The 25200-nt window shown below is 43.6% G+C and overlaps 1 protein-coding gene across 1 annotated transcript; it reads left to right on the forward strand.

Annotated features, from left to right (window-relative positions):
- The first annotated feature begins 4870 nt into the window (after positions 1–4870).
- Positions 4871–23302, forward strand: LOC110534949 (dickkopf-related protein 2-like). The gene is made up of 4 exons (XM_036933806.1): positions 4871–5448; positions 17254–17404; positions 18147–18287; positions 20737–23302. Exons 1-4 carry the CDS (start codon positions 5248–5250, stop codon positions 20985–20987), a joined length of 744 nt encoding a protein of 247 aa, XP_036789701.1. The 5' UTR covers positions 4871–5247; the 3' UTR covers positions 20988–23302.
- The last annotated feature ends 1898 nt before the right edge of the window (positions 23303–25200 follow it).

Below are 25200 nucleotides of genomic sequence, written 5' to 3' on the forward strand. Positions count from 1 at the left end.
TCTCTGGGTTTGACTTTGACCACACCAACGACCAACCCCAGCGTCACCACGCATGATTTATAGACGTCTGGTCTGGACCCAACTGTGGGGATGGGGAACGCTGCTTTTACAACTGCAAAGGTCACAAGCCCTCCCGTTCAACTCCCCTCAAGTCAGAGATAGTCAGGGTGGGCTCCAGGCAGCATTCTGGGCCAGTCGACCTGCCCTTGCCCCCTGACGTTTTTGGGATTGACGCGTGGGTGATTGTGTCCGACGTGGAGGAGGAGAAACCCAACCCAACCCAACCCAAGGCAATACATGCTGTGTGATCCATTAATAAGAACCAGTTCCGATGTGCCGGGTCGAGAAGGTTTACAACAACATGGGTTGCATCCAAGACCTAAACCACAATTACTTAACCAAGTTCCCAGCGTTTGAATCTCCCAGTCAGTGGAATGCTTTAAAAGCAAACATAAAAGCATCATGTCATTCATTTCCTCAACCCCTCCCCCCACCCATACATGGTAACGCATCTTTCCATATGATGATTACAGATTGGAGACATATTGTTTGTTTAGAACCACAGACTGACTACCAGCTGCGAAAGAGAAAAGGCAGTCTGCTGTAAATTCTGCAACAAGTCAACACAACGGCCGACAGTCTCCGGGTATACATTATGTACGTACCCTTATGTTGTGGTTTGGAATATATATGGATTTTACTGTATAGCCTGTGACTTCAGCAGACAGATTCAAATGAGGATGGAAAATAATGCTGAGAGAAGTGATTTGTGACTGTTAGTGACCCCCGAAGGTAAGTTTGCGCCTGCCTCATTAATTGGCAGATATGACCACCTTGGTCATGGACTGTAAGGCCGATTTTTCTCATGTTGCCATGACTCCATTGGGCTGGAGTTGGTCCAGTTATGGTCTGGCATAGAGAGAGAGGGACTATCTACCTGGTATTGGATTCTTCCTTCAATCTTTGACTTCCAAATCATAATAAAAAACAACGATGCCTGCCTTCTCTGTTGTCAATTTGTCTCCACATATCGTTTTACAGATGGTTTGAATCTGTTCAATCGATAAATCGCCAGAACTAAATAACTTTTTGTTATGTGAGCTCATAAACATGGCATGATAGCGGTCAAAAGTCAATTACCTTATGATCGCTGGGGTGATCATAAGAACACCAACACTGTTCCAAACATTCCGTCTGGTCAAATAAACAGGCCAAGAAAACAATTACCCCGGTTAGCACCAGCCAACTGCTTTTACATTGCATACTCGTCAATCGTCGCTGCTGTGAAGCACTCCCAAACCTGCTGTTTCCTTACAATGTTATGAACATCCAATTTTTGGGGGCATGAAATCTTCATTCAATCTTTTTTTTTTCCTAGGGACTTGCCCATCATTGCGTCGAAGAGGTGCCAGGGCACCAGATCAACCTCACAGCTATCTCCAAAATCTCAAAATCACCTCCAGATAGCCCTCTCCAAAACCTCTAAATAACCTCCAGATAGCCCTCTCCAAAACCCCTAAATCACCTCCAGATAGCCCTCTCCAAAACCTCTAAATAACCTCCAGATAGCCCTCTCCAAAACCTCTAAATAACCTCCAGATAGCCCTCTCCAAAACCAATTCAATTCAATTGATTGGGCATGATTTGGAAAGGCACACACCTGTCTATATAAGGTCCCACAGTTGACAGTGCATGTCAGAGCAGAAACCAAGCCATGAGGTCGAAGGAAATGTCCATAGAGCTCAGAGACAGGATTGTGTCGAGGCACAGATCTGGGAAAGGGTCCATAAAAATATTTGCAGCATTGAAGGTCCCCAAGAACACGGTGGGCTCCATCATTCTTAAATGGAAGAAGTTTGGAACCACCAAGACTCTCTCTAGAACTGTACGTTTGCCAAAAGGCACCTAAAAGGATGCAGACCATGAGAAACAAGATTTATTTTCTGGTCTGATGAAACCAAGATTGAACTCTTTGGCCTGAATGCCAAGCATCACATCTGGAGGAAACCTGGCACCATCCCTATGGTGAAGCATGGTGGTGGCAGCATCATGCTGTGGGGATTTGTTTAGCAGTAGGGACTGGGAGACTAGTCAGGATCGAAGGAAAGATGAACGGAGCAAAGTACAGAGAGATCTTTGATGAAAACCTGCTCCAGAGAGCTCAGGACCTCAGACTGAGGCGAAGGTTTACCTTTGAATAGGACAACAACTCTAAGCACACAGCCAAGACAACACAGGAGTGGCTTCGGGGCAAGTGTCTGAATGTCCGTGAGTGGCCCAGCCAGAGCCCAAACTTGAACCCGATCAATCATCTCTGAAGAGTCCTGAAAATAGCTGTGCAGCGATGCTCCCCATCCAACCTGACAGAGCTTGAGAGGACCTGCAGAAAAGAATGGGAGAAACTCCCCAAATATAGATGTACCAAGCCTATAGCGTTATACACAAGAAGGATCAAGGCTGTAATTGCTACAAAAGTACTGAGTAAAGGGTCTGAATACTTATGTGAATGTGATATTTCTGTTTTGTATTTGTAATAAGTTTGCAAACATTTCTAAAAACCTGTTTTGGCTTTCTCATTATGGGGTACTGTGTGCAAATTGATGAGGGAAAAAACAATTGAATACATTTTAGAATAAGGCTGTAACGGAACAAAATGTCCAGCGGTCTGAATACTTTTCAAATGCACTGTATGTCATTCCTTCATGGTGATGTTTGTGATTGAAATCCTCCGTCTTCTCTGGTCTTCCTGGTGCTCTGGGCCACTTGTCTCTCGTCCCTGGGAGCTTTTTAAACTGTTTCAACGCAAAACATTGCTGGGGCTTTTAAAACAAAAGCCCAGAGAAACTGACAGATTCCAGCTGAGCAGTGCTTTGGATCTATGGGATAAATCATATTGGTATTACAGACAGTTGATGTTGTGAAGCTTTGTGTTCTTCACTTGGATGTTTGAGTGTGATCTGCCTTTAATTCAAACCACAAAAATAACATCATAAAATCTACACTGCAGGGATAGTGTTTCTTCAAAGTGCAAAAGTCTACGTTCTGGTTGGTTCCCCTTCCTGTTCTCTATTAAAAGCTGATGGTATTGACGCCTCTTGTCAAACAATGTCTGTTTCTTTTACAACTTCCCTGAGTATAAAGAGAGTAGTGAATAGTGCTGTAACCATCACACCATTCAAGGGCCTCAATGCCACTGTTATGATAGGCGTGTACAAAAATGCATTTGTTCATTCAATCAAACTAGAGTACAGGCCCATCACAGGAAGTATTCACTATTGTAACACATCATAGAAGCACAATACATCCGTCCCACTTCCCTGATTGGCTGCTTGCCCAAACAAAAGAGGTTGGCACACTGGTTTGAGGCGTGTGACGGATCACTTTTAAGGTCAGAAGTCCGTGTGTGTGTGTGTGTGTGTGTGTGTGTGTGTGTGTGTGCGTGTGTGTGCGCGTGTGCGCGTGTGTGCGTGTGCATACGTGCGTACTAGAACATTGCACATACCATGGAGTCATAGAGACTTTGTGGGTGCAGCATGCTGGTTTCGGTAACTGGCTCTTCATCATTTATGTTGATAAGGCAGCTGTAGTTCTTGATTAACATGCACTGTGGTTTCTGCTGATGAATCATATGTTCCATTAATTATCTTTAGAGCCAGAAAAACATCCAGGTCACTGATGGATATATGAGTGTCTGGTTGATGACATTTGACTGATTTCTACAGATTCCCTTATCAGGAATGAATATGAATATTTGGTTTCTGGGCCCGTATTCACAAAGCATCTCAGAGTAGGAGTGCTGATCTAGGATCAGGTCTCCCCTGTCAATATAATCTAAAATGCCAAACTGATGCTAGATCAGCACAATGATTCTTCATTCTACAAATCTCACAAATCTCGATAGCATAAATCTAGATCAGTTTGTATTCCCGATGGCCTTCACCTAAAGTAAGTATACATGTATTATTCAATGTGCCTTTGCACTCCAAAATCATATAGGCACCTTACCTTACCACTTCAAGAAGGTATTATACTGTTGTGATGTTATCGAACCATCATGAACATAACTTATTCTGATGCAGGGTCCATAAACCCAGATATCTAACAAAGGAGTCTCTATATGTTAAGTATATCACTAACCATATCACTGAGAACATTCCTCGCATCATGAGGGAAGCCTTTCCCATCGGCCAAAACAATGGTTATCTGATTGTCTTATACAAGCTATTTTTGTGAATACCGATTTAAATTGGTGGTGTCAATGAGTCCTAGCCACATCACCCCATATCATTAAGGTGGGAAAGATAAGTTAGTATCCCAACATGAACCTCATGAACCATGTCATAGATGGATGGATTTTTTATTCCAACCAGATCCACATACCATAGATTAAAATTCCAATCAAATACCTCATTGCAAGTACATAAGCACGTTTTGACTATTGGCCTATTGAAAATAAATGTGTTTTGTTGTGTTTTTATTTATTTTTAAATAGTAATTAGATACTTGTCCATTTCATGAAGGTGTGGTGGAGGTTATAGACCAAGAAAAATGGTGACAAACTATCTGAAGTTTTATTCATCCCCCTCTTTCATTTCCTTTGCCCCCAACTGTCTCGTTATAAAAAAGGTCAGCACACACAGTTAAAATATACAGTGTATAATTTTATAGGTTTTTCCCCAACAGGGCTTCTGGTGCAGGCGTCTGGGACCAGTCTGGGACGGGGGCTCGAGACGACAATGCGCAGCGCGCACGTACAGATCAGTTTCAGTCTTTGTCAGTTCTGAATGGGGGCGGAGGAAGTAAACCCATTAGAATCCTATAAAAAGAAAGTATCCGAGATCATAAAATATCAGGCTGCCGCACTAAGCATTCACTTACTGCCAGAGAGACAGACTGGAAGTCGCTTGTCAAATTTCACCCTGACCTTGTGAGCGTCAGCGTTTTTTTATTCATTGAAGCTCATCATTTTGATTTGATTTTTAGATTGAGCTATTGGTGTTGTTATAAAAGTGGCATTTCTGTCGATGGCAATAACCCGTTTCCTTTTCTGATTCGTTGAAAAGAGAACACTTACCGTTATTGACTTTATTCGCAAGCGGTCAATTTAACACATGGACACAGTGTAACAGAGCGCGCGTTTCTGTGATACCTTTATGCGTAATTGGCTAGGCCCGGGTCGCCCGCTTTATCCTATTCGAATCAGTTTTTATTTTTTGGGCAACATTTCTAAACAATTGTTTCCCAAGGATGCTCGTCCTGACTCGGAATAGATTCTGGTGTGTTTTCGTGCTGCTTGTCGCGGCCTTGAGGATGGGAGAGTCGCAGAGAGCAGAGCGCTCCAAGCCAAACTCCATCAAAGCGGCTCTGTTGGGAGAGCCCACGCCGGCCACGAACCGTTCAGCCACCCTCCAACCCGGGATCACCAAGAAAGGCAACATCCTTGCGCAGGTAATCTCATCGTTCTCTTTTGATTTACACACACATTACTGTAGTTATGATTTGATTGTAACAACTTTTGGCGAGGACATTGGTAATAATTTACTGTTTTGACATCCCTTTTCATGTTTTGAATAATCGTATTGGTATAAGTATTTTAGATGTCTCCGTTTTGCATTTAAATGGCTGGTTACAACTGTTCCAATACATGCGTTGTTGCTTTACGCAAGCCCCCAAACATTGCCCGTGGTGCCCAACTGAAGCCCCTAAACATTGCGTGTGGTGCCCAACTGAAGCCCCCAAACATTGCGCGTGGTGCCCAACTGAAGCCCCCAAACATTGCGTGTGGTGCCCAACTGAAGCCCCCAAACATTGCGTGTGGTGCCCAACTGCCCATGGAAGTTTTTTGACGAGAACTAAAATAGCGGTATTAGCCACAATACCATTAGAACTTCTCTCATGTGTGAATCGTTATTGGAAATTACAGGGATTGGACCCCTCATAAACCTTAATTGCATCTCAGACCTTGACGCCACTGTCGGGTCCAACATGCTTCCAAGGCAAATCATTAACATGATCAGTAGAAATGTGAGAGAAAGTAAGTTAACACCGGGGATTATTTTCTGTCTGGTTCTTAATGTCATTAAACCGCTCCAGACGCTTTCTGGAATTATTAGACGGGACTGTGGGCTGAGAGTGAAGGATACTCTTACCGACCACTTAATATGCACTCCAAGTGTTATCAGTTCCTGCTGTTTCAACACAGTGTGGAATTAGCCTGGCTGTCTGTATAAGCAGCCAGGCTAAAGTGAAAGCCTCGGGGTAAAGAGCTACACAGTGGTGGAAAAAGTAACCAATTTTCATACTTGACTAAAAGTCAGGATGCCTTAATAGAAAATGACTAAAGTAAAAGTAAATGTCACCCAGTAAAATAGTACTTGAGTAAAAGTATTTCAATTGAAATATAATTAAGTATCAAAAGTACATGTAATTGCAAAAATATACTTAAGGTAAAGTATAAATAATTTCAAATTCATTATATTAAGCAAACCAGACGGTGCCACTTAAATGTTTTTAAAGTATGGATAACAAGGGGCACATCCCAATACCCCAACATCATTTACAAACCAAGCGTATGTGTTTAGTTAGTCCGCCAGACCAGCAGCAATAGGGATGACCAGGGATGTTCTCTTGATAAGTCCGTGAATTGGATCAGTTTCCTGTCCTGCTAAGCATTCAAAATGTAACGAGTACTTTTTGGTGTCAGAGAAAAAGTATGGAGTACAAAGTACATTGTTTTCTTTAGGAATGTAGTGAAGTAAAAGTTGTCAAAAATATAAATAGTAAAGTACAGATATCCCCAAAAATACTTAAATAGTACTTTAAAATATTTTTCTTAAGTACTTTATACCACTGGAGCTACGCTATAGTTTGGTTCATGTGTGAATTATAAAAAAGCATTCTACCTAATTAGTTCTCTAATTGTTTTATTGAAACTGGATCTCAGGTGCCATACAATATGTTTAGGTATATAATGTGTTCATACAGTATGTTTAGGTTTATAATGTGTTCATACAGTATGTTTAGGTATATAATGTGTTCATACAGTATGTTTAGGTTTATAATGTGTTCATACTGTATGTGTAGGTATATAATGTGTTCATACAGTATGTTTAGGTATATAATGTGTTCATACAGTATGTTTAGGTATATAATGTGTTCATACAGTATGTTTAGGTATATAATGTGTTCATACTGTATGTGTAGGTATATAATGTGTTCATACTGTATGTTTAGGTATATAATGTGTTCATACTGTATGTTTAGGTATATAATGTGTTCATACAGTATGTTTAGGTATATAATGTGTTCATACTGTATGTGTAGGTATATAATGTGTTCATACTGTATGTTTAGGTATATAATGTGTTCATACAGTATGTTTAGGTATATAATGTGTTCATACAGTATGTGTAGGTATATAATGTGTTCATACTGTATGTTTAGGTATATAATGTGTTCATACAGTATGTGTAGGTATATAATGTGTTCATACTGTATGTTTAGGTATATAATGTGTTCATACTGTATGTTTAGGTATATAATGTGTTCATACAGTATGTTTAGGTATATAATGTGTTCATACAGTATGTTTAGGTATATAATGTGTTCATACTGTATGTGTAGGTATATCATGTGTTCATACTGTATGTTTAGGTATATAATGTGTTCATACAGTATGTTTAGGTATATAATGTGTTCATACTGTATGTGTAGGTATATAATGTGTTCATACAGTATGTGTAGGTATATAATGTGTTCATACTGTATGTTTAGGTATATAATGTGTTCATACAGTATGTTTAGGTATATAATGTGTTCATACAGTATGTGTAGGTATATAATGTGTTCATACAGTATGTGTAGGTATATAATGTGTTCATACAGTATGTGTAGGTATATAATGTGTTCATATTTTGTAGGTGAAGTTAAATAAATAGGATACATATATAAATAGTTCCCTCCCTCCCTCCCTCCCTCCCTCCCTCCCTCCCTCCCTCTGTACCCCACCTGCTGTCTCGACCTCTGAATGCTCGGCTATGAAAAGCCAACTGACATTTACTCCTGAGGTGCTGACCTATTGCACCCTTTACAACCACTGTGATTATTATTTGACCCTGCTGGTCATCTTTGAACGTTTGAAAATCTTGAAGAACAATCTGGCCTTAATGGCCATGTACTCTTATAATCTCCACTTGGCACAGCCAGAAGAGGTGTGGTTCCTCTCTATGTTTCTTCCTAGGTTTTTCTTAAAGTAAATTAATATGAAAGTTGACTAAATTAGTTTAGATCTTTTTTCTTTTCTTTTTTTTGCTTTGTTATGAAATGTAAAAGGCAACACTGTTTATGTGATTTCTGGCATCTTCTTGAACAGTAGATGGCGCCACATTTCTGTTTTCCCCTGCTATACATTTAAGCCAGCGTTTCACATTAAAAAAAATAAATAATTGATTCTCAGTTGATTGTCTTTGTCTTTTACAATCAAAGTGTTTATACCAGTGTAACTACTGGTTGGCCACAGTTTAGCTTTGGCTTGGACTAGTGTCTGCTGTAGGCTTATATAGGTCTCCAGAATGTCACTTGTAATGATACCAGTGGATGAAGTGGATATGCCTGTCTGTAGCGTGAGTGTGTGTGTGTGTGTGTGTGTGGGGTGGGGGGGGGGGGGGAGCTACTGCTGAGAGCACTGTTCTGAGATCCTACCACTCAGACAGTGAGGATTAAAGGGAATAGCTTCAGTCTCTTCTGCGTAGTGGGAACCGTTCCAGCCACCAGAGCTGTGCCAGACCTCTGTTTAAATGTCTGCTTACAACTTTGCCATTGCAATAAACTGGAGTGGTTTGGATAGAATGGACCACTGGGGATGAGTGTGTGTATGTGTGGAGACCACCACCGTACTGTTATAAGAGTGAAATGCCACGGCACATTTAGATGGCTAATGGTTTCAATGGGAGGTGGTGTGTCTCCCCGTCTCTCCTGTCTGCTAGAATGGTTTCCAGCCTTGTACCGTTACAGCCAGCACTCAACAACAGCCAGACATGAATCACGGGCCACAGGCAAACTCTATTGACCTGCTGTGTGGCATCTGAAGTGGTTGTTTATGATGTAAATCAAAGATAACAAACCTTGAAGTCTTCACAGGCTTTTAATTGGCAACGTGTGGCATCGATTTGTGATGGCTTATAGGAGCTTTTGTTATAGTGTGGATGATACTGAGCAGTCAACCATGCAAATAGTGGGTCATGGTGATTGCTTAGATTGCGACTGAAGGTCCTCACTAGCTTTTTATGTTAGATTATATACTCATAATGAACAATTTACTCTATAGAGAATGGCCTGACTCTGAAGAGAACCTGCCTTGATTTTTTGATTTGCAGCAACCGGTGATCCGGTGATCAGGTTGCCTGCTGGTCAGAGACATGGGGTGGGCCAGAGACATGCGGTGGGTCAGAGAAATGGGGTGGGTCAGAGACATGGGGTGGGTCAGAGACATGGGGTGGGTCAGAGGCATGGGGTGGGTCAGAGACATGGGGCGGGTCAGAGACATGGGGCGGGTCAGAGACATGGGATGGGTCAGAGACATGCAGTGGGTTAGAGACATGGGGCGGGTCAGAGACATGGGGCGGGTCAGAGACATGCGGTGGGTTAGAGACATGGGGCGGGTCAGAGGCATGGGGTGGGTCAGAGACATGGGGCGGGTCAGAGACATGGGGCGGGTCAGAGACATGGGATGGGTCAGAGACATGCGGTGGGTTAGAGACATGGGGCGGGTCAGAGACATGGGGTGGGCCAGAGACATGGGGTGGGCCAGAGACATGGGGTGGGTCAGAGACATGGGGTGGGCCAGAGACATGGGGTGGGTCAGAGACATGGGGTGGGTCAGAGACATGGGGTGGGTCAGAGACATGGGGTGGGTCAGAGACATGCGGTGGGTTAGAGACATGGGGCGGGTCAGAGACATGGGGCGGGTCAGAGACATGCGGTGGGTTAGAGACATGGGGCGGGTCAAAGGCATGGGGTGGGTCAGAGACATGGGGCGGGTCAGAGACATGGGGCGGGTCAGAGACATGGGATGGGTCAGAGACATGCGGTGGGTTAGAGACATGGGGCGGGTCAGAGACATGCGGTGGGTTAGAGCTGCGTGGGGGGGGGGGGGGGGGGCATCAGTGGAAAGCGGTGGTGTGAACCCTCAAATATTATAACCAATCTCTTCTGGCTGAAGCTTGTCTTTCTCTACCCTGTAGATTAATGAAGACGTTGGCGTAATGTTGAGGTTGCTATAATTCGTGATGAAGCGTTGGCAGAACATTACACCTTCCTCCATAGAGGCAGTGGATCAGGACATGAGTGATCGTCCGCTTGGAACACTTCTAAACTTCACAGTTTGAGAGACTATCGACATAATTCACCATCACATCCATTTAGGCCCTTTCCCACATTTCTCCCTCAGATTCCTCCAACAGCAGACCTCCTCAAAAGAAGGGTGTTCATTTTTACACAGCATTATTCAGGCTGTTGAAATGTATTTCTTCTGGTCCTCCAATCCTCCGACATGAAAGGATATGAGAAAGATTGCAACATAAGCTCTCTATAAATCACCCCCACTGGCTCACTTTCAAAAGTCACAAATTAGAGACGGGGAGTCGGGGAGCGGAGCACGGCGGCCACCCAGAGAAGCCTGCAGGAAACCGGGGTGTAATTTGGTGTTTAAATTGTCAGATTAGTAAAGTTGGGCTCTATCCAACATGTCAAAGCTATTGGTGGATCTATATAGGAAGTACCATGACAGACTCATTTGTTTTTGTTTCCCTCGGCTGTTGACAAAGTTTTGCACTGACTTTGCCGCTCTCCGCTCTAGCTGACTATAAATGTCACATGAATCACTTTGCGCTCCAACCTCAATGTCAGGTTGTGACTGTCCCAAGTGATTCAATCATTACAATTAAGACAAGCTGCATGAGTGTGTGGCTCCACCCCCTTTCCCCCCTCACATTGACTTGACTTGAGTGAAACCAAACCGAAGTAACACAAAGTGAAAGGCCCTCTTGACTGGGAGATGTTCAGACCCGATGCTCCTGGGTGGCCCCTGGTTCCCAGTAAGTTAGAGAACCAGTACAGATGGATGGTATGGGCAGGGAACGTTCACCACCCTAACCTATGAACCCACAAGGGGAAGTGGAGGCATGCGTACAGTAACAGTGGTTGGCTGTTCCTACCAGTGCCTGGACATCCATACAGTTTTAAGTAGTCTTAAAACTGTGTTTAATTCAACACAGAGATTATTTTAACAAGCCAGGACCGAATCGCTTAGGCTCCCCCAGTAAAAGTTGAGCGCTAGGTCCCCTCTCTCCCCCCTCTCGCCCCGCCAGCACCCCTCCCTACCCCCTCCAGGGTTAAGTAACTGTTTAGTGATCTTAACGATCTGAGAGGGGGAAACAAAGCAGGCCGAGGTGTGAGTGCTTGTTAGCGCTAGGTAGCCGCCGTCAAGGCTCCGTCTCCTCCGTCTCAGGGGTCCAGCGGGTCTCCTGGCTGTCTCTCACCCCTCCAGTCAGGGGGGCCCAGTGGGTCTCCTGGCTGTCTCTCACCCCTCCAGTCAGCAGGCCCTGGGGGGCGAGTGTGGGCCCCAGATGGGCCATAATGGGTATCAGGGGCCCTAGCAGGCCAGCAGAGTATCCTGAGGGGAATTCATTTCACTTACCTCTGTACTTAGACCTGTTAATGAGAGTCAGGAGACACAGAGCCCTTCTCTATCCACAGGCTAACACCTCACTGAGCTACACCCAGCTCTGACTGGGGTTTCCGGCTCAGTCATGTGCCCTTCTTTTGATCGCTGGTGTAGGGCCAATATGGTTCTGTAGGGCCAATATGGTTCTGTAGGGCCAATATGGTTCTGTAGGGCCAATATGGTTCTGTAGGGCCAATATGGTTCTGTAGGGCCAATATGGTTCTGTAGGGCCAATATGGTTCTGTAGGGCCAATATGGTTCTGTAGGGCCAATATGGTTCTGAGTGTATTTAAAGAGTTAGGACATTGAGGTTTCTGCATTATGATACGTTTCCATGACACTTTAAGATTCTACGCTGAGTGTACAAAACATTAAGAACACCTGCTCTTTTCATGACCAGGGGAATCCAGGTGGAAGCTTTGATCCCTTATTAAATCTACTTCAACCAGTGTAGACGAAGGTGAGGAGACAGGTTAATGAAGGATTGTTAAGCATTGAGACAATTGAGACATGGATTGTGAATGTGTGCCGTTAATGGGAAGATAAAATATTGAAGTGCCTTTGAATGGGGTATGGTACAGTTGTAGGTGCCAGGCGTGCCAGTTTCAGTCAAAAACAGTGACGCAGCTGGGTTTTTAATGAAGAACAGTTTCCCGTGTGCGTCAAGAATGGTCCACATGGCCAGCATCCCTGTGGAACGCTTTTCGACACCTTGTAGAGTCCATGCCCTGACGAATTGAGGCTGCTCTGAGGGCAGAAGGTGTTCCTAATGTTTTGTATAGTCAGTGTACGGCAGCCATGTTATCTCTCCATCAACATTACATGGGGAATATTTAAACACATTGATGTAACTGAATGTCTGGAATTAGAACAATATAGAAAATGTTCCAAGTTGACCCAACTCTCTAAATTCAGCACATGGCTCTGGTGTAGTCTATAAGGAGACTCTGTCCCCAGAGTCACAGACCGATACAATCCAGGGTTTAATCCATCAAAGACCTGTGTTTTCAGTGACGAAAGAGCCAAAGTTGTATTGTTAAGGTTCTTACGATGCGTATGTGTTTTATGCCCCTGTCCCTTTGTTATCTGATACTGTGAGACCGTCTCTCCTTAGAGGGCAGAGGACGTTTGTTTACTTGGTGACATAGTTTATTAGACTCCGTGAGGCTCAGTGCTGCTGACCATGATTACCAATCACAGTTTCAGGCTTCCATGCTTGATTATCCAAGGTCAAGTTCAATTGCCCTCCAAGTTCTCGTAACAGTGTGTGTGTGTGTGTGTGTGTGTGTGTGTGTGTGTGTGTGTGTGTGTATTACTGTTATAACCCCATTCTTTTAATCTTCTTAAGTGAATAGTGAGCAGAGCCTTTCTAACCAGACGTTTGATGTTTGAATGGTTTGAATATACATTTAGACAGTTGGCTAAGTGACAGAATCGTATGTGTCACAGTTGCCCTGAAGTACAGTAGCTGCCTCATCTGCCGTGACTAGACTTGAGGTAAATAACCCTCCACTAACGTTGTGTTGTGGTCTTATGAACATGTGTTACACTCCTATCATATTATGATATCAGTCCTTCGGAATGACTGATGCTGGGTAAATACGGGCAAATACAGAGTAAAGGACAGGTTCAAAGACTCATGTATCCTGGAGTAAAACTGCTGTATGCTGGAGATTACTCCCTCCCTCCCTCCCTCCCTCCCTCCCTCCCTCCCTCCCTCCCTCCCTCCCTCCCTCCCGCCCTCCCTCCCTCCCTCCCTCCCTCCCTCCCTCCCTCCCTCCCTCCCATTACCTTCAAAGCCCAGGCCACTTATAACACCACGAGAGCAGCACGAGACAGGACTGGGGACCCAGGGGCCTTCCCTCATCGCTCTGCGTCTGTCTCCCTCTTTATGGTCTAGCCTGCATGAGAGGAACACAGCCCACTTCCTCTAACAGGGATAGCCTCTTGCTTTCATGTGATATGGTGCGTCTAGGGGAAATAGGGGATCGGGAGTGGCGGCGGCAAACAAAAAGGGGCCAATAAAGTGAGCTAGTGGAGTCGTGATCAAATGAGACGCATCCAAACGAAACCGCCGCCTCCCCTCAGAGGACCGTGGCGTCAATGAGGTGTTTTGAAACATGGCAAGATAAAGTGAGATTATCGGTCATTGGATTTCAAAGGGCTCCTGGGAAATGATGGAGGCTTGATGGAAGAGGTGAGGGAGGATGGTGAGGGGAGGGAGGGAAGGGAGGAGGCCCTTCCTACAGCAGAGTACAGTACAGCTCCACTGTAATCAATCCTAGACTGCTTAGGCAGGAACCACCTGCTAAAAATCTGAGAGACTGTATAGGGTACTGTAGGGCCAAGATATTTCTCTTCACATTTCAACATCAGAACACACTTTCCTGTGGTGTTGATCTCATTGGTCAATGCTTCAGAGCATTGTGGGGTTAACCAAGTCTTATTTCTTCTTCTCTTAGGGCTAGTTAATTGTTCATGGGCAGCAGAGTTGCCAACGACCGCATCCAGTTTTCAGGGATACAACCTAACTTCCTTTCCGCTGAAGACCGGATGTGGGAACTTCGCTCAGGCGTTTTCTTTTATGCCTGCTACATTAGGTTATGGGCAGCCACAGGCCTAAACTGATACCACTGAACCTGAGAACATGAACATGATCTGAAACTCTTGGCTATATGATGATGTCATTGTGGACATAGGCTAGCATGTAAAATACCCTGTTAGCTCTACATTACATTCGCCTCGCTTCACTGCAGGAGAAATTGGGCACAAGCCCAGTTCAGAAACATGAAGCTCAGGTCAACCTTTTATGTTTGGAAGGACTTGTTTTTCCAAGACTTATCAAGACATTTCCAATTATTATTATTATTATTATTATTATTATTGCTTAATGGTTTCACTTCCATGAACATATTATTGTTTAATGGTTATTAATCCTAATTAATACCTTCTTGGAAATGTCTTCATAAGTCTGGGAAAAGCAAGTCCTTCCAAACATAAAAGGTTGACCTGAGCTTCAATAACAACCGTGGCACCATTTAGGACCTCACCATGCTGCAACCTATTCTTGTTCTGCTTGCTCTTATTTTCATTGTATTACTGGACGGACGTTTATTAGTCCCTACATGTGTTTTCAATGTGACAAACTCGACATTGCTCACACAAGGTCCAAATACCTCTAAGCCTGTTCAGTTGATTTAAGCACATGGATATTAAATAACATCTGATCTGAAGATATTGAGATGTTCGGTTTTTGAGAGCTCGCTCCAACATGTGGTGTACATTTTGATCTAGCAACAAGGCCTGTTATGGTGACGTGACTCTTCTGAATCCTAATCCACGTTCATTATTGTGACTGTAATGACTTTATGTTCTAGCATTCACATGTTTATTATTCAATGCTTTGCAATGGTGGTCAGTTCTGATGCAGATCTGTCAGTTCAGCACCAGCCCGACGTAGAGCAGCCCAAACAAGTTGCTATTACGTCAATCGAACATTGGACGGAGAAAACCTAAATAGGCTGTTTGTGGCAATGTCTGTTGTCATTGTTGTGCATTTTTGGGGTTGGTATTGTGTAGCTCATACAAAGTGGACACTAATGCATGTTGACGGGTGTCTGGTGTCTGGTGCCTGGTGGCTAGTGGCTAGTGTTGGGTGCCTGGTGGCTAGTGGCTAGTGTCTGGTGCCTGGTGGCTAGTGGCTGGTGGCTGGTGGCATGTTGCCTGGTGACTGTTGCCTGGTGGCTGGTGACTGTTGCCTGGTGGCTGATATTGGAGTGGCCAGACCTCAGCAAAAGACTGAAACAGCCTCATCGACCGACTCTGGACCTTGTCCAAGGAGGAGTTGCTTGTGTACAGTACAGTGTCCCCTCTCACTCGACATGTTCATCTGACTATCATATTATTTCATTTGAACTCGTTTGCCCTCATACTCGTGCGACGCTGGGGGACACCAGACGGTACGTAATGTGTAAAAATAAAAGAACAATCCCGTGGTTGTGTGTATTGCTGCATGCACTTGTTGTGGAAAAAGTGAGCCGGGCCCTTTCATTATGGCCGCCGTGTGGACTGTGGTTAAATGGTTGCTATGTTTATGGACACACTGCGGTTCTACCTCGGTCATCTCGGCTCACCTAAATCAATGCGTTCTGCAGACCCGGTTGGTGGCTGAGGACGGAAGGAAATCACATTGAATTGTTACCATGTTGCCATAGCTTCACCAGACTACGGCCTATGTCTCAGGCACTGTCTGAAATGGCATCCTATTGCCTAAATAGTCCACTTCTGACCAGGTGCCATTTCAGACGTTCCCTCAGTGATCTGAGAGAGTCAATCTGGGGAATTATGAGATGGAAAAGTAAGAAAAGAACCACGGATGCCGAATACTTGCTTTTCAAATCCCCAGGTACCCAATTAGAACAGCGGTTGGTCGCAAAACGGACTCCATAGCCAAGTGGTTCTATTATCCAATGACTGCTTCATCCAACTATTTAGGCTTCTAAAAGCCATCTTGAGATAGAGTGAACCTTGACTTGTGTTTTTCTTGGGTGGGGATACAGTAATGGCTCCATTGTTTGGAGTATCTGAAGATATTCCTGGCCGTAGGCTGACACGTAGAAGCTGAGCGAGAGGCAGCAGTCCCCCTTCTCTCTCTCTCTCTCTCTCTCTCTCTCTCTCTCTCTCTCTCTCTCTCTCTCTCTCTCTCTCTCTCTCTCTCTCTCTCTCTCTCTCTCTCTCTCTCTCTCTCTCTCTCTCTCTCTCTCTCTCTCTCTCTCTCTCTCTCTCTCTCTCTCTCTCTCTCTCTCTCTCTCTCTCTCTCTCTCTCTCTCTCTCTCTCTCTCTCTCTCTCTCTCTCTCTCTCTCTCTCTCTCTCTCTCTCTCTCTCTCTCTCTCTCTCTCGTCTACGGACTGTTTTCCACCTTTGGAAAAAGGTCTGGTTCTTCAGAAGGAATTCATACAGAACACACTCTGCTAATCTGCTTACTGTCTTGAGCAATTTCTGTTGGACTTTTTAAAGCCGTCACATAAAAATGCCATGGGAGACGGGGAAATTAGTGACGGTTAGGAGAAGTAGTGGAGTCTAGGAGTGGGGTTTATATGACTGTAAGTGGAACCAAAACCGTTTTCCGTCATGTCTGGTAACCATTACCGACAAAACATTATGTTTTTTATGATGCAATTATAAAAACCGGCAACGTTATGGGTGACAGGTTTGTTGCTAGTTAGCCTGAGTTGAACCGCAGTGTCACTGTTCCCTAACTAATGACTGTACGTAACCTTATTAGTGACCTTAGTCCAACACCTAGTGACCTTGTCCAGAGGTTTCAGACCGCTTAGATGTTTGACTAACAGTCACATGCAGGGACCAGGGTTCGAGTCCCCGTCGGGGTCGCCACCCAAATAAACCCCAATATTATGAGTTGATTTATTATTTTTCAGTTCCCAGCCCATATGGGCTAACAAGACACTAATTGATACATACATGTGATCATTATCCATGATTCTGAACGTTTCTGTTTCGACATCTACAGGTGTACCCATGCAGCAGCGATAAGGAGTGCACTGTAGGAAGCTACTGCCACAGCCCTCAGCAAGCACCCTCCCGCTGTCTCACCTGCCGACGGAGGAAGAAGCGTTGCCATAGAGACGCCATGTGCTGCCCCAGCAACCGCTGCAGCAACTGTACGTTGTGTTGACGGACCTCTCTTACTTTTTAAGTCAGCATGTCTGAAGTCGGTGTGAAGTGAACACTTGTCAGCACACTACGTCTCTGTCATATCACAAGAACATTCCTAACAGACAGACTGGATGGGTGTCAGGCTACAGAGAGGGACGTCTGTCTAGTCCAGAGGACATTTAAATGGGGCGGCAGGTAGCCTAGTGGTTAGAGCGTCGGGCCAGTAACCCGAAAGGCTGCTAGATCGAATCCCGGAGCTGACAAAGTAAAAATCTGTCAATCTGCCCCTGAACAAGGCAGTTAACCCACTGTTCCTAGGCCGTCATTATAAATAAGAATTTGTTCTTAACTGACTTGCCTAGTTAAATAAAGGTTAAATAAAAAATGACGGAGCAATTACATTTAAACCATATTGAACACATGCTTTCTACCCATAGGTCAGCACTGAATGCTCCTCTCTCTCTCCGCTCTGTGTCCTCTGAGAGATGAACTGCAATAGACATGAATGATAACCACATGTGCTAGTCACTGGGTAGCTGTGATCCCTAATAACACAAGTTAAACAACTGTCGTTGACCAACCTGAACAGAAATTCATATAGAAGACGGAATATGTGTATCTACACTGTATCTATCAAACCCTGGCTTGTCTTTAGCTGTAATAGCTGTAGCTTTAGCTGTAATCATTATTATGTGGTGGTTGAACTCACCTCTAACTTCTCTCTCTCCACTGGCCGCATCCATGTAGATATCTGTGTCCCTATCTCGGAGAGCATCCTCTCACCTCACATCTCAGCCTTGGACGACCACAACAAGCTCTCCACCAAGGACAGCACTGTCGACTGGAAGAAGAGTGGGAAAGCAGTGCAGGCCAAACACTCTGTTAAAGGTAGCCATTTCACCTACTTGTTATACAGCTGTAAACAGACCAGGGTTTAAATAGTATTTGAAATCTGCTTAAAATGCGTTGAGTGTTGGATTGAGATTGCCTGGAGAGATGGGTGGGGTTTGTACTTTTGAAACTACTCCATTGGTTCCATTGCACCAGGCAAGCTTAGTCAAGCACAGCTATAGTATTTGAAAGATCTTCGATACCAGTTGAACCCAGGTCTGAAGACCGCCTCTCGGCCTGGCCTGGGAGAAGATATACAGTCATATGAAGGGATGATCTCTGTTCCCTTTTCCGATTTCACAATCGCAATATCTCTCGCTGATCCTGGTCCACGGCGCTGAATCTCTGTTGTCCCTGTTCTCTGTTACTTGTCTGTAGTCACACGAAGTTAAAGACACGCCAGTCCGCAAACGACCGCTATAATTACCCGCTAGCTCGTATATCAGCTGCGAACCTCAGAGACCACGGCTCAGCATGGGGGCCTGGCTGAGAGAAACCAAACCACAGTGGCCCCTTGCTGTTCCCCACGACACCTACATAAACCAGGCATACAAACACTCTCGCTGACAGCACCACGCTGTCTCATATACATTTGTGAAACCACAGAATGTAGAGTTGGCGAGGTTCGTAGTGGTATTAATAACTGGAGTTATTATTGAGTCCCCTTTTGGCATTCGTTTTATCCTGACTCAACAAGTGAATAGGCCTACGTATAAGCAGGCCTTCGTATAAGCAGTGTTGTTGTCAATAAAGTTCTACCTCTAATGAGACACCTTAATGGCAGTGCAATAAATGCCCTCTGGAGAAATGAATAGCCGCAATGCTAAAATTCCAGGATAAAAAGGGTGCAGTATTTGAGGTCATTTTGAGTAAACGCTAGGCCTATTCACTTTTTCATTTGCGTCTGACTCTCGTCTTGCTTCGCCTCTGCAACTCAATTGCAGTGACTTTGGAGGGAGAGTCGAGAGATCAACACAACATATTAAACATTCCATTCAGGCAGAGCACTGAATGGGAACTTCATGTTGTTGATTGGAACTTCATTTCGAAACAAACCCCTTACAAGAAACTGAGGTTTTGCCAGAGTTACAGGACGGCTGGTTTGTGTCGAAAAAGCCCCTCTGGCACAGGGGAATCTGGGTTGTTTCACAGAAAACTTGCATGACTAAATAACATGGATCATAAATATTTGTCGTACTAATTACATCCTTTGAAAGACTATATAAACCTGTAAAATAAACCTCCTGCCAAGAACATCAAGTTCTACCCGAAATAGGTTAATTTAGTTGATAAATCTAAGGACATTTCCAGTCCACTAATATACTAACCCTGTAATGTAGTTTGAATTGAGATGAAAAGAAAGCCAGAGGTATGTTTGAGCTCTTTCCTATGGAAGTCAAAACAAAGATAATGGGCATTTCCTGTGGTTTAGTAGTTGAGGGATTTTCCCTGTAGAGTGTAGTGTACATTTCACATGTAAGAGCATGATAACTCTCTACATATTGATGAATGGCCATGAATTGTCCATGCTCTAAACCAGGGTTTCCCAAACCTGGTTCTGCCACCACCTCTTGGTGCACGTTTTGGGTTTTGCCCCAGCACATCACAGCTCATTCAAATCATCAAAGCTTGATGATGAGTTGGTTATTTATTTTGCTCCTTTGCACTCCATTATTTGTATTTCTACTTTGCACATTCTTCCACTGCAAATCTACCATTCCAGTGTTTTACTTGCTATATTGTATTTACTTTGTCACCATGGCCTTTTTTTTGCCTTTACCTCCCTTATCTCACCTCATTTGCTCACACCGTATATAGACTTGTTTATACTGTATGATTGTTTTACTCCATGTGTAACTCTGTGTCGTTGTATGTGTCGAACTGCTTTGCTTTATCTTGGCCAGGTCACAGTTGTAAATGAGAACTTGTTCTCAACTTGCCTACCTGGTTAAATAAAGGTGGAAAAAATAAATAATAATAATGGTTATTGTTTTTATCAGCTGTGTAGTGCTAGGGTTTGGAAAACTCTGCTCCAAACCACACATAGATTCAATGTTTTACATTACATAGTCTAGAACAGGGATGGGCAACTTTGATGGTGGTGGGGGCCACAAAAAAAAATCTGAATTCATCATGAGGGGCCATAGTTGCTCCACCCATCAATGGGGGCCCCCATGGCTCTAATTTGACCTTGATATATAGCTGGCCGCTGAGTCTGAGGGCCTTCCTCACAGACCACCAATTGCCCATCCCTGGCCTAAATAAGGAATGGTAATAGAATCCACAGTAGATTATATAGTATTATATACTAGTACATGCAGTAAAGGGTCAGAGTATATCAAAACATGCTGAAAAGTAAGAAAATGTCTATGTTTTGCATGTGCACCCTACATCTTCCCTCATACTAGTCCATGTTAAGACTCCTTTCTCTCCCTCCCTTGACCAGGACACGAGGGCGACCCATGCCTGCGCTCGTCGGACTGCTCCGTGGGCTACTGCTGCGCTCGCCACTTCTGGACCAAGATCTGCAAGCCGGTGCTGCGGCAGGGCGAGGTGTGCACCAAGCAGAGGAAGAAGGGCTCCCACGGCCTGGAGATATTCCAGCGCTGCGACTGTGCCAAGGGCCTCTCCTGCAAGGTCTGGAAGGACGCCACCTCCTCCTCCAAGTCCAGGCTTCACATGTGCCAGAGGATCTGAAGGGTGAGGCAGGGCTGTCCGCCGAGGCCTTTCTCTTTGTCTTCCTCCGACCTGCTTTCGGAGGAGGAGAACCAGGAGATGACATGAGATGAGAGACTGGGAAAGAGAGATTGAGAGAGAGAATGGAAGATGCTGAGGGCTGGTTGATACCCAGCAAACTCAAGCAAAGAAGGAGGTTTTTCTGAGAGCATTTGGCACCGTTCCATGTATGATCCTTCCTGTTTGGTTGTGTTCCAGCTCAGAACATTCTCGCAGAGTTCTGAGACTGTTGCATTCATCCTTAAGTTGTTCAGCGGGTTCTCGAGGACTTTATGCAAACTAACTTCTTTATGTCGAAGGCTCTTCACAAAGTTGGATGTGTTTTATGTACAAGTTCCTTAAAATGTTGCATATATTTTCACATCATGAAAAGAAAAGACATATCTTTATTACAGCCATCATTAACCAATGGCATAGAAACATCTTCCTATCTATCCTTATGAAGGCAAGACTGCTGTGATGCACCCTTGGTTTACTAGTTATGTTTGTTTTTGGCACATATTTCACGTATGATATTTTCACACTAAGGGAATGACAGAACCCCAGCTAACCGATACAAGCACTATTGTAATCTCACTATTCTGATTATATTTGGAGCGTTCACTCCAATAGCGTAACCAATGTGGGAATCTCCAAACGAATAGTCGCCTACAGTAACAATGACTCTCAAACCAACATGTGGGCTCAACCATGCTAGTAAAGAACAGAAAGCATATATGTTTTGCATAGATTATGAACATAGATATACAGGTTACTGCCAAAATAAAGGAAACACCAATATAAAGTGTTTCAATAGGTCGTTGAGCCAGAACAGCTTCAGTGCACCTCGGCATAGATTTGACAAGTGTCTGGAACTCTATTGGAGGGATGTGACTTCATTCTTCCACAAGAAATTCCATCATTTGGTGTTTTGTTGATGGTGGTGGAAAATGCTGTCTCAGGCACCACTCCGGAATCTCGCATTCGTGTTCATTTGGGTTGAGAACTAGCCTGGATTTGTCTCAGTTGAGTCTAAGTGTAGACGTATGCCATAGTAAGGCTATTAAGAGCCTGGAATCCAAACATGTTTAGTTTTCTAGATTTTGATAGAATCCAGGCTAGAATCCAAACATATTCAGTTTGATTGCAGGCTAGAATCCAAAGAGATTCAGTTTGATTGGTTCAACCACAGGACTGGAGGGTCAGTGGTGTAGAACTGATACCAGACCCCAAAGTGCCTCTCGTCCCCAAATGACATCCATATGACTGGAGCTGAGACCACAACCAGGAATCCAGGAATTCAATCAGGACATATTGAACACGTGGTTTTATCTGTTACTACTACTTATAAATTCTGAAAATATTACCGCAATTGCAAATATGCCCAATAACCTTTTGGTCTTTCCCCCCACATTTGCGATCTGTATTCAATTGATAATGATAATATAATTCACGATACAATACCTATGAAATGTGACCTGCACCTTCTAGAATGTTTTAACCTGTATTATTTCTCATGAGTCTGGGAAAATGCTTACTTTTCACACGTCTTACTGGATGTACAGTGTACCGACCTGCTCATTGTTTTTCACATTAGATGATTTTCAATGTTAAACTTAACCAGTTGTTCCCTACAGTACATAGTCAATGCAATAATATGGACCTCCATTTTGTTTTCCATTTGTTTTCCAGGCACCATTTCCACCAGTTTTCTAACGTCAATAAGCTCTTATATTGTATATAATGTGGAAACGATTGAAATTGTATTTAAGAATCAATGTATATCATGTACAGATAATAATAAACATTAGAAAGATATTAAGGTAACAACAAAAAGGACGAGGTGAGATGATTAAAAGGGGACATTGCAGCAAGGTTAGTTCAAGCCTGCCGCGTAGGCACTGGTGGTCCTGGGTGGGCTTGGGCCCAATTCTGCCACGTAGGCACTGGTGGTCCTGGGTGGGCTTGGGCCCAATCAGATTGTGCGGTGTTTATAGGCTCTCTACTTGTCAGTGTTCCAAACGGGACATTATTGGTATTTTTACCTAAAGATGCAAACACAATCAGATAGACTTCATAGCAAGCAGTGCACTGGAATGACGTTCATATGAACTGGAATGACATTCACTTTCATGGGATGGGGTGGCCAAAAATAAGTAACTGAAAGCCACACACCCAATAAGCCACGAATACGACCGCATTGAGGCAAATGTCACTGTCCTACTGTTTTCAGCAGATATTTTCTGTGCATTTACAGTGATGGATGAATAAATAAAGAATGTATTTTGTATTACAAACGACTTGTTACTTTACTATTATCAATAGTTGATACCAGAACACTCTGAACACTGTTTAGTAGGCCTACAAAAAGGTGCTATCTAGAACCTAAAAGGGTTCTTTGGCTGCCCTCATATGAGAACCCTTTGAAGAACCTTTTTTGGTTTCAGGTAGAATGCTTTTGGTTCCAGGTAGAACTCTTTTGGGTTCAATGTAGAATCCTTTCCACAGAGGGTTCTACATGGAACCCAAAATGGTTTTACCTGGAACCAAAAAGGGTTCTCCTATGGGGACAGCCGAATAACATTTTTTTAACCCTTATTTCTAAGAGTGTATGGGCTACTGCAGTTTCCCAAACCTCCATCTTGTTCCTTATTGGATACAATACAAGCACACCTGATTCAAATGTCCAACTAATCACCAGGCCTTTCATTAGTGGTCCGCTGTAGCTCATTTGGTAGAGCATGGCACTTGCAATAGTGGGTTTGATTCCCAGGACCACCCATACATGTCAAATACAGTATATGCAAGCATGACTGTAAGTCGCTTTGGATAAAAACTGCCTGCTTATGGCATATATTATTATTAGTTCATCTTATCACCAGGCTCTTCGTTAGTTGAACTGGCTGGGTGTAATCGAGGAGAGGTTTGGGAAACAGTTTGCTACAGTTTACTCCAGTCATTTCAGTAGATGTTCATATCTTCAGAGTCTAACAATAAAGAACTAGATGGACTAGATAAGAGGACACTGTCCTCTGGCCACTGACAATTCTCCACTCATGCTTACGAGACAGTGGAAACCTTCCTATGGGTCTCTCATTGGACAAGGCTCAAGCTGTGGCGGCCAAAGACAAGACAATTTTCTTGAAACATTGGCTAAATTAAATGGTGTGTTTGTGAGGCTGAAAATAAGAGGCATTTTGCCTCCAGTTTCCTTTCTACAGTTAATAGTCGACGATCTATCATAATCAATTGTCTAATGCAGAATATAAAGCCATGCTGAGTTATTGTGTGTTTGGCATGCAAGGAGTAATGCTACGTTCATGTGTTTGTCGGTGGGAAATTGGCGAAACAACTATGAGTTATGGTGCATCTGGCACGTTATCAAGGGAGTGAATGCACAAATACTAACTTCCTCTCTCATTTGGAGACTATAAATATGACAAAACACCAACAAGTCAAGTAGGTCTTCCATTTTTCACTCATTTGCAACAACCATGAAGCTGTGGCCTAAATGTGCTCATTGAGAGTGGCATGATTGGCATTGTCAACTGTCAAATCTTAGGTTTGTCTTTGAAATGAACCAAAACAAACAAACAAAGGAATCTTTCAGTAGGATCATTACTCTTACTTACCACTTCACAAGGCCTGGAAGGCTGGAACAAACCAAACAATCTCTCATTGCTTTACTCAAAGCCCCTCCAAAGATCACTATAAAAACCATCAAGTTTGTTCTCAATGGTTGTATATGACTTTATTGAGTCCTGTTTTTGTCTGCAGCCAAATCATTGAGATTTATCGTCCACATTCAGATTTTTTTCCTATCAAAGTCTGGGATTGCACAGCCACATTGAGCAGTCAAAGACCAACATTTGCATTGATAGTGTACAGTGTACAGTGGGCTTATATTCTTGGAGATGTTTCTACTTTTTTAACATGACACACACTGTGTAGAACCTAAATTGAATGTATACTGTAAAGTAGCCATACAGCAGTCTGTATCACTTATTTTCTGTGGCATTCCACGCTCGGAAAATACATTTTTCTACATATATATTTTTTTCCTCAGTTATTAAACTATTTTACAGACTAAAATTATACTTTTCGGGAAGGGACCTTTTGTTGGAAATGTGTTTGACAGATGTTCAATAACCTTGAAAAACCATCAATACGTTCCTGAAAATGTTTGAATGAGCTT

The sequence above is a fragment of the Oncorhynchus mykiss genome, chromosome 10 (genome assembly GCF_013265735.2).
Source record: "Oncorhynchus mykiss isolate Arlee chromosome 10, USDA_OmykA_1.1, whole genome shotgun sequence".
Lineage (NCBI taxonomy): Eukaryota > Metazoa > Chordata > Actinopteri > Salmoniformes > Salmonidae > Oncorhynchus > Oncorhynchus mykiss.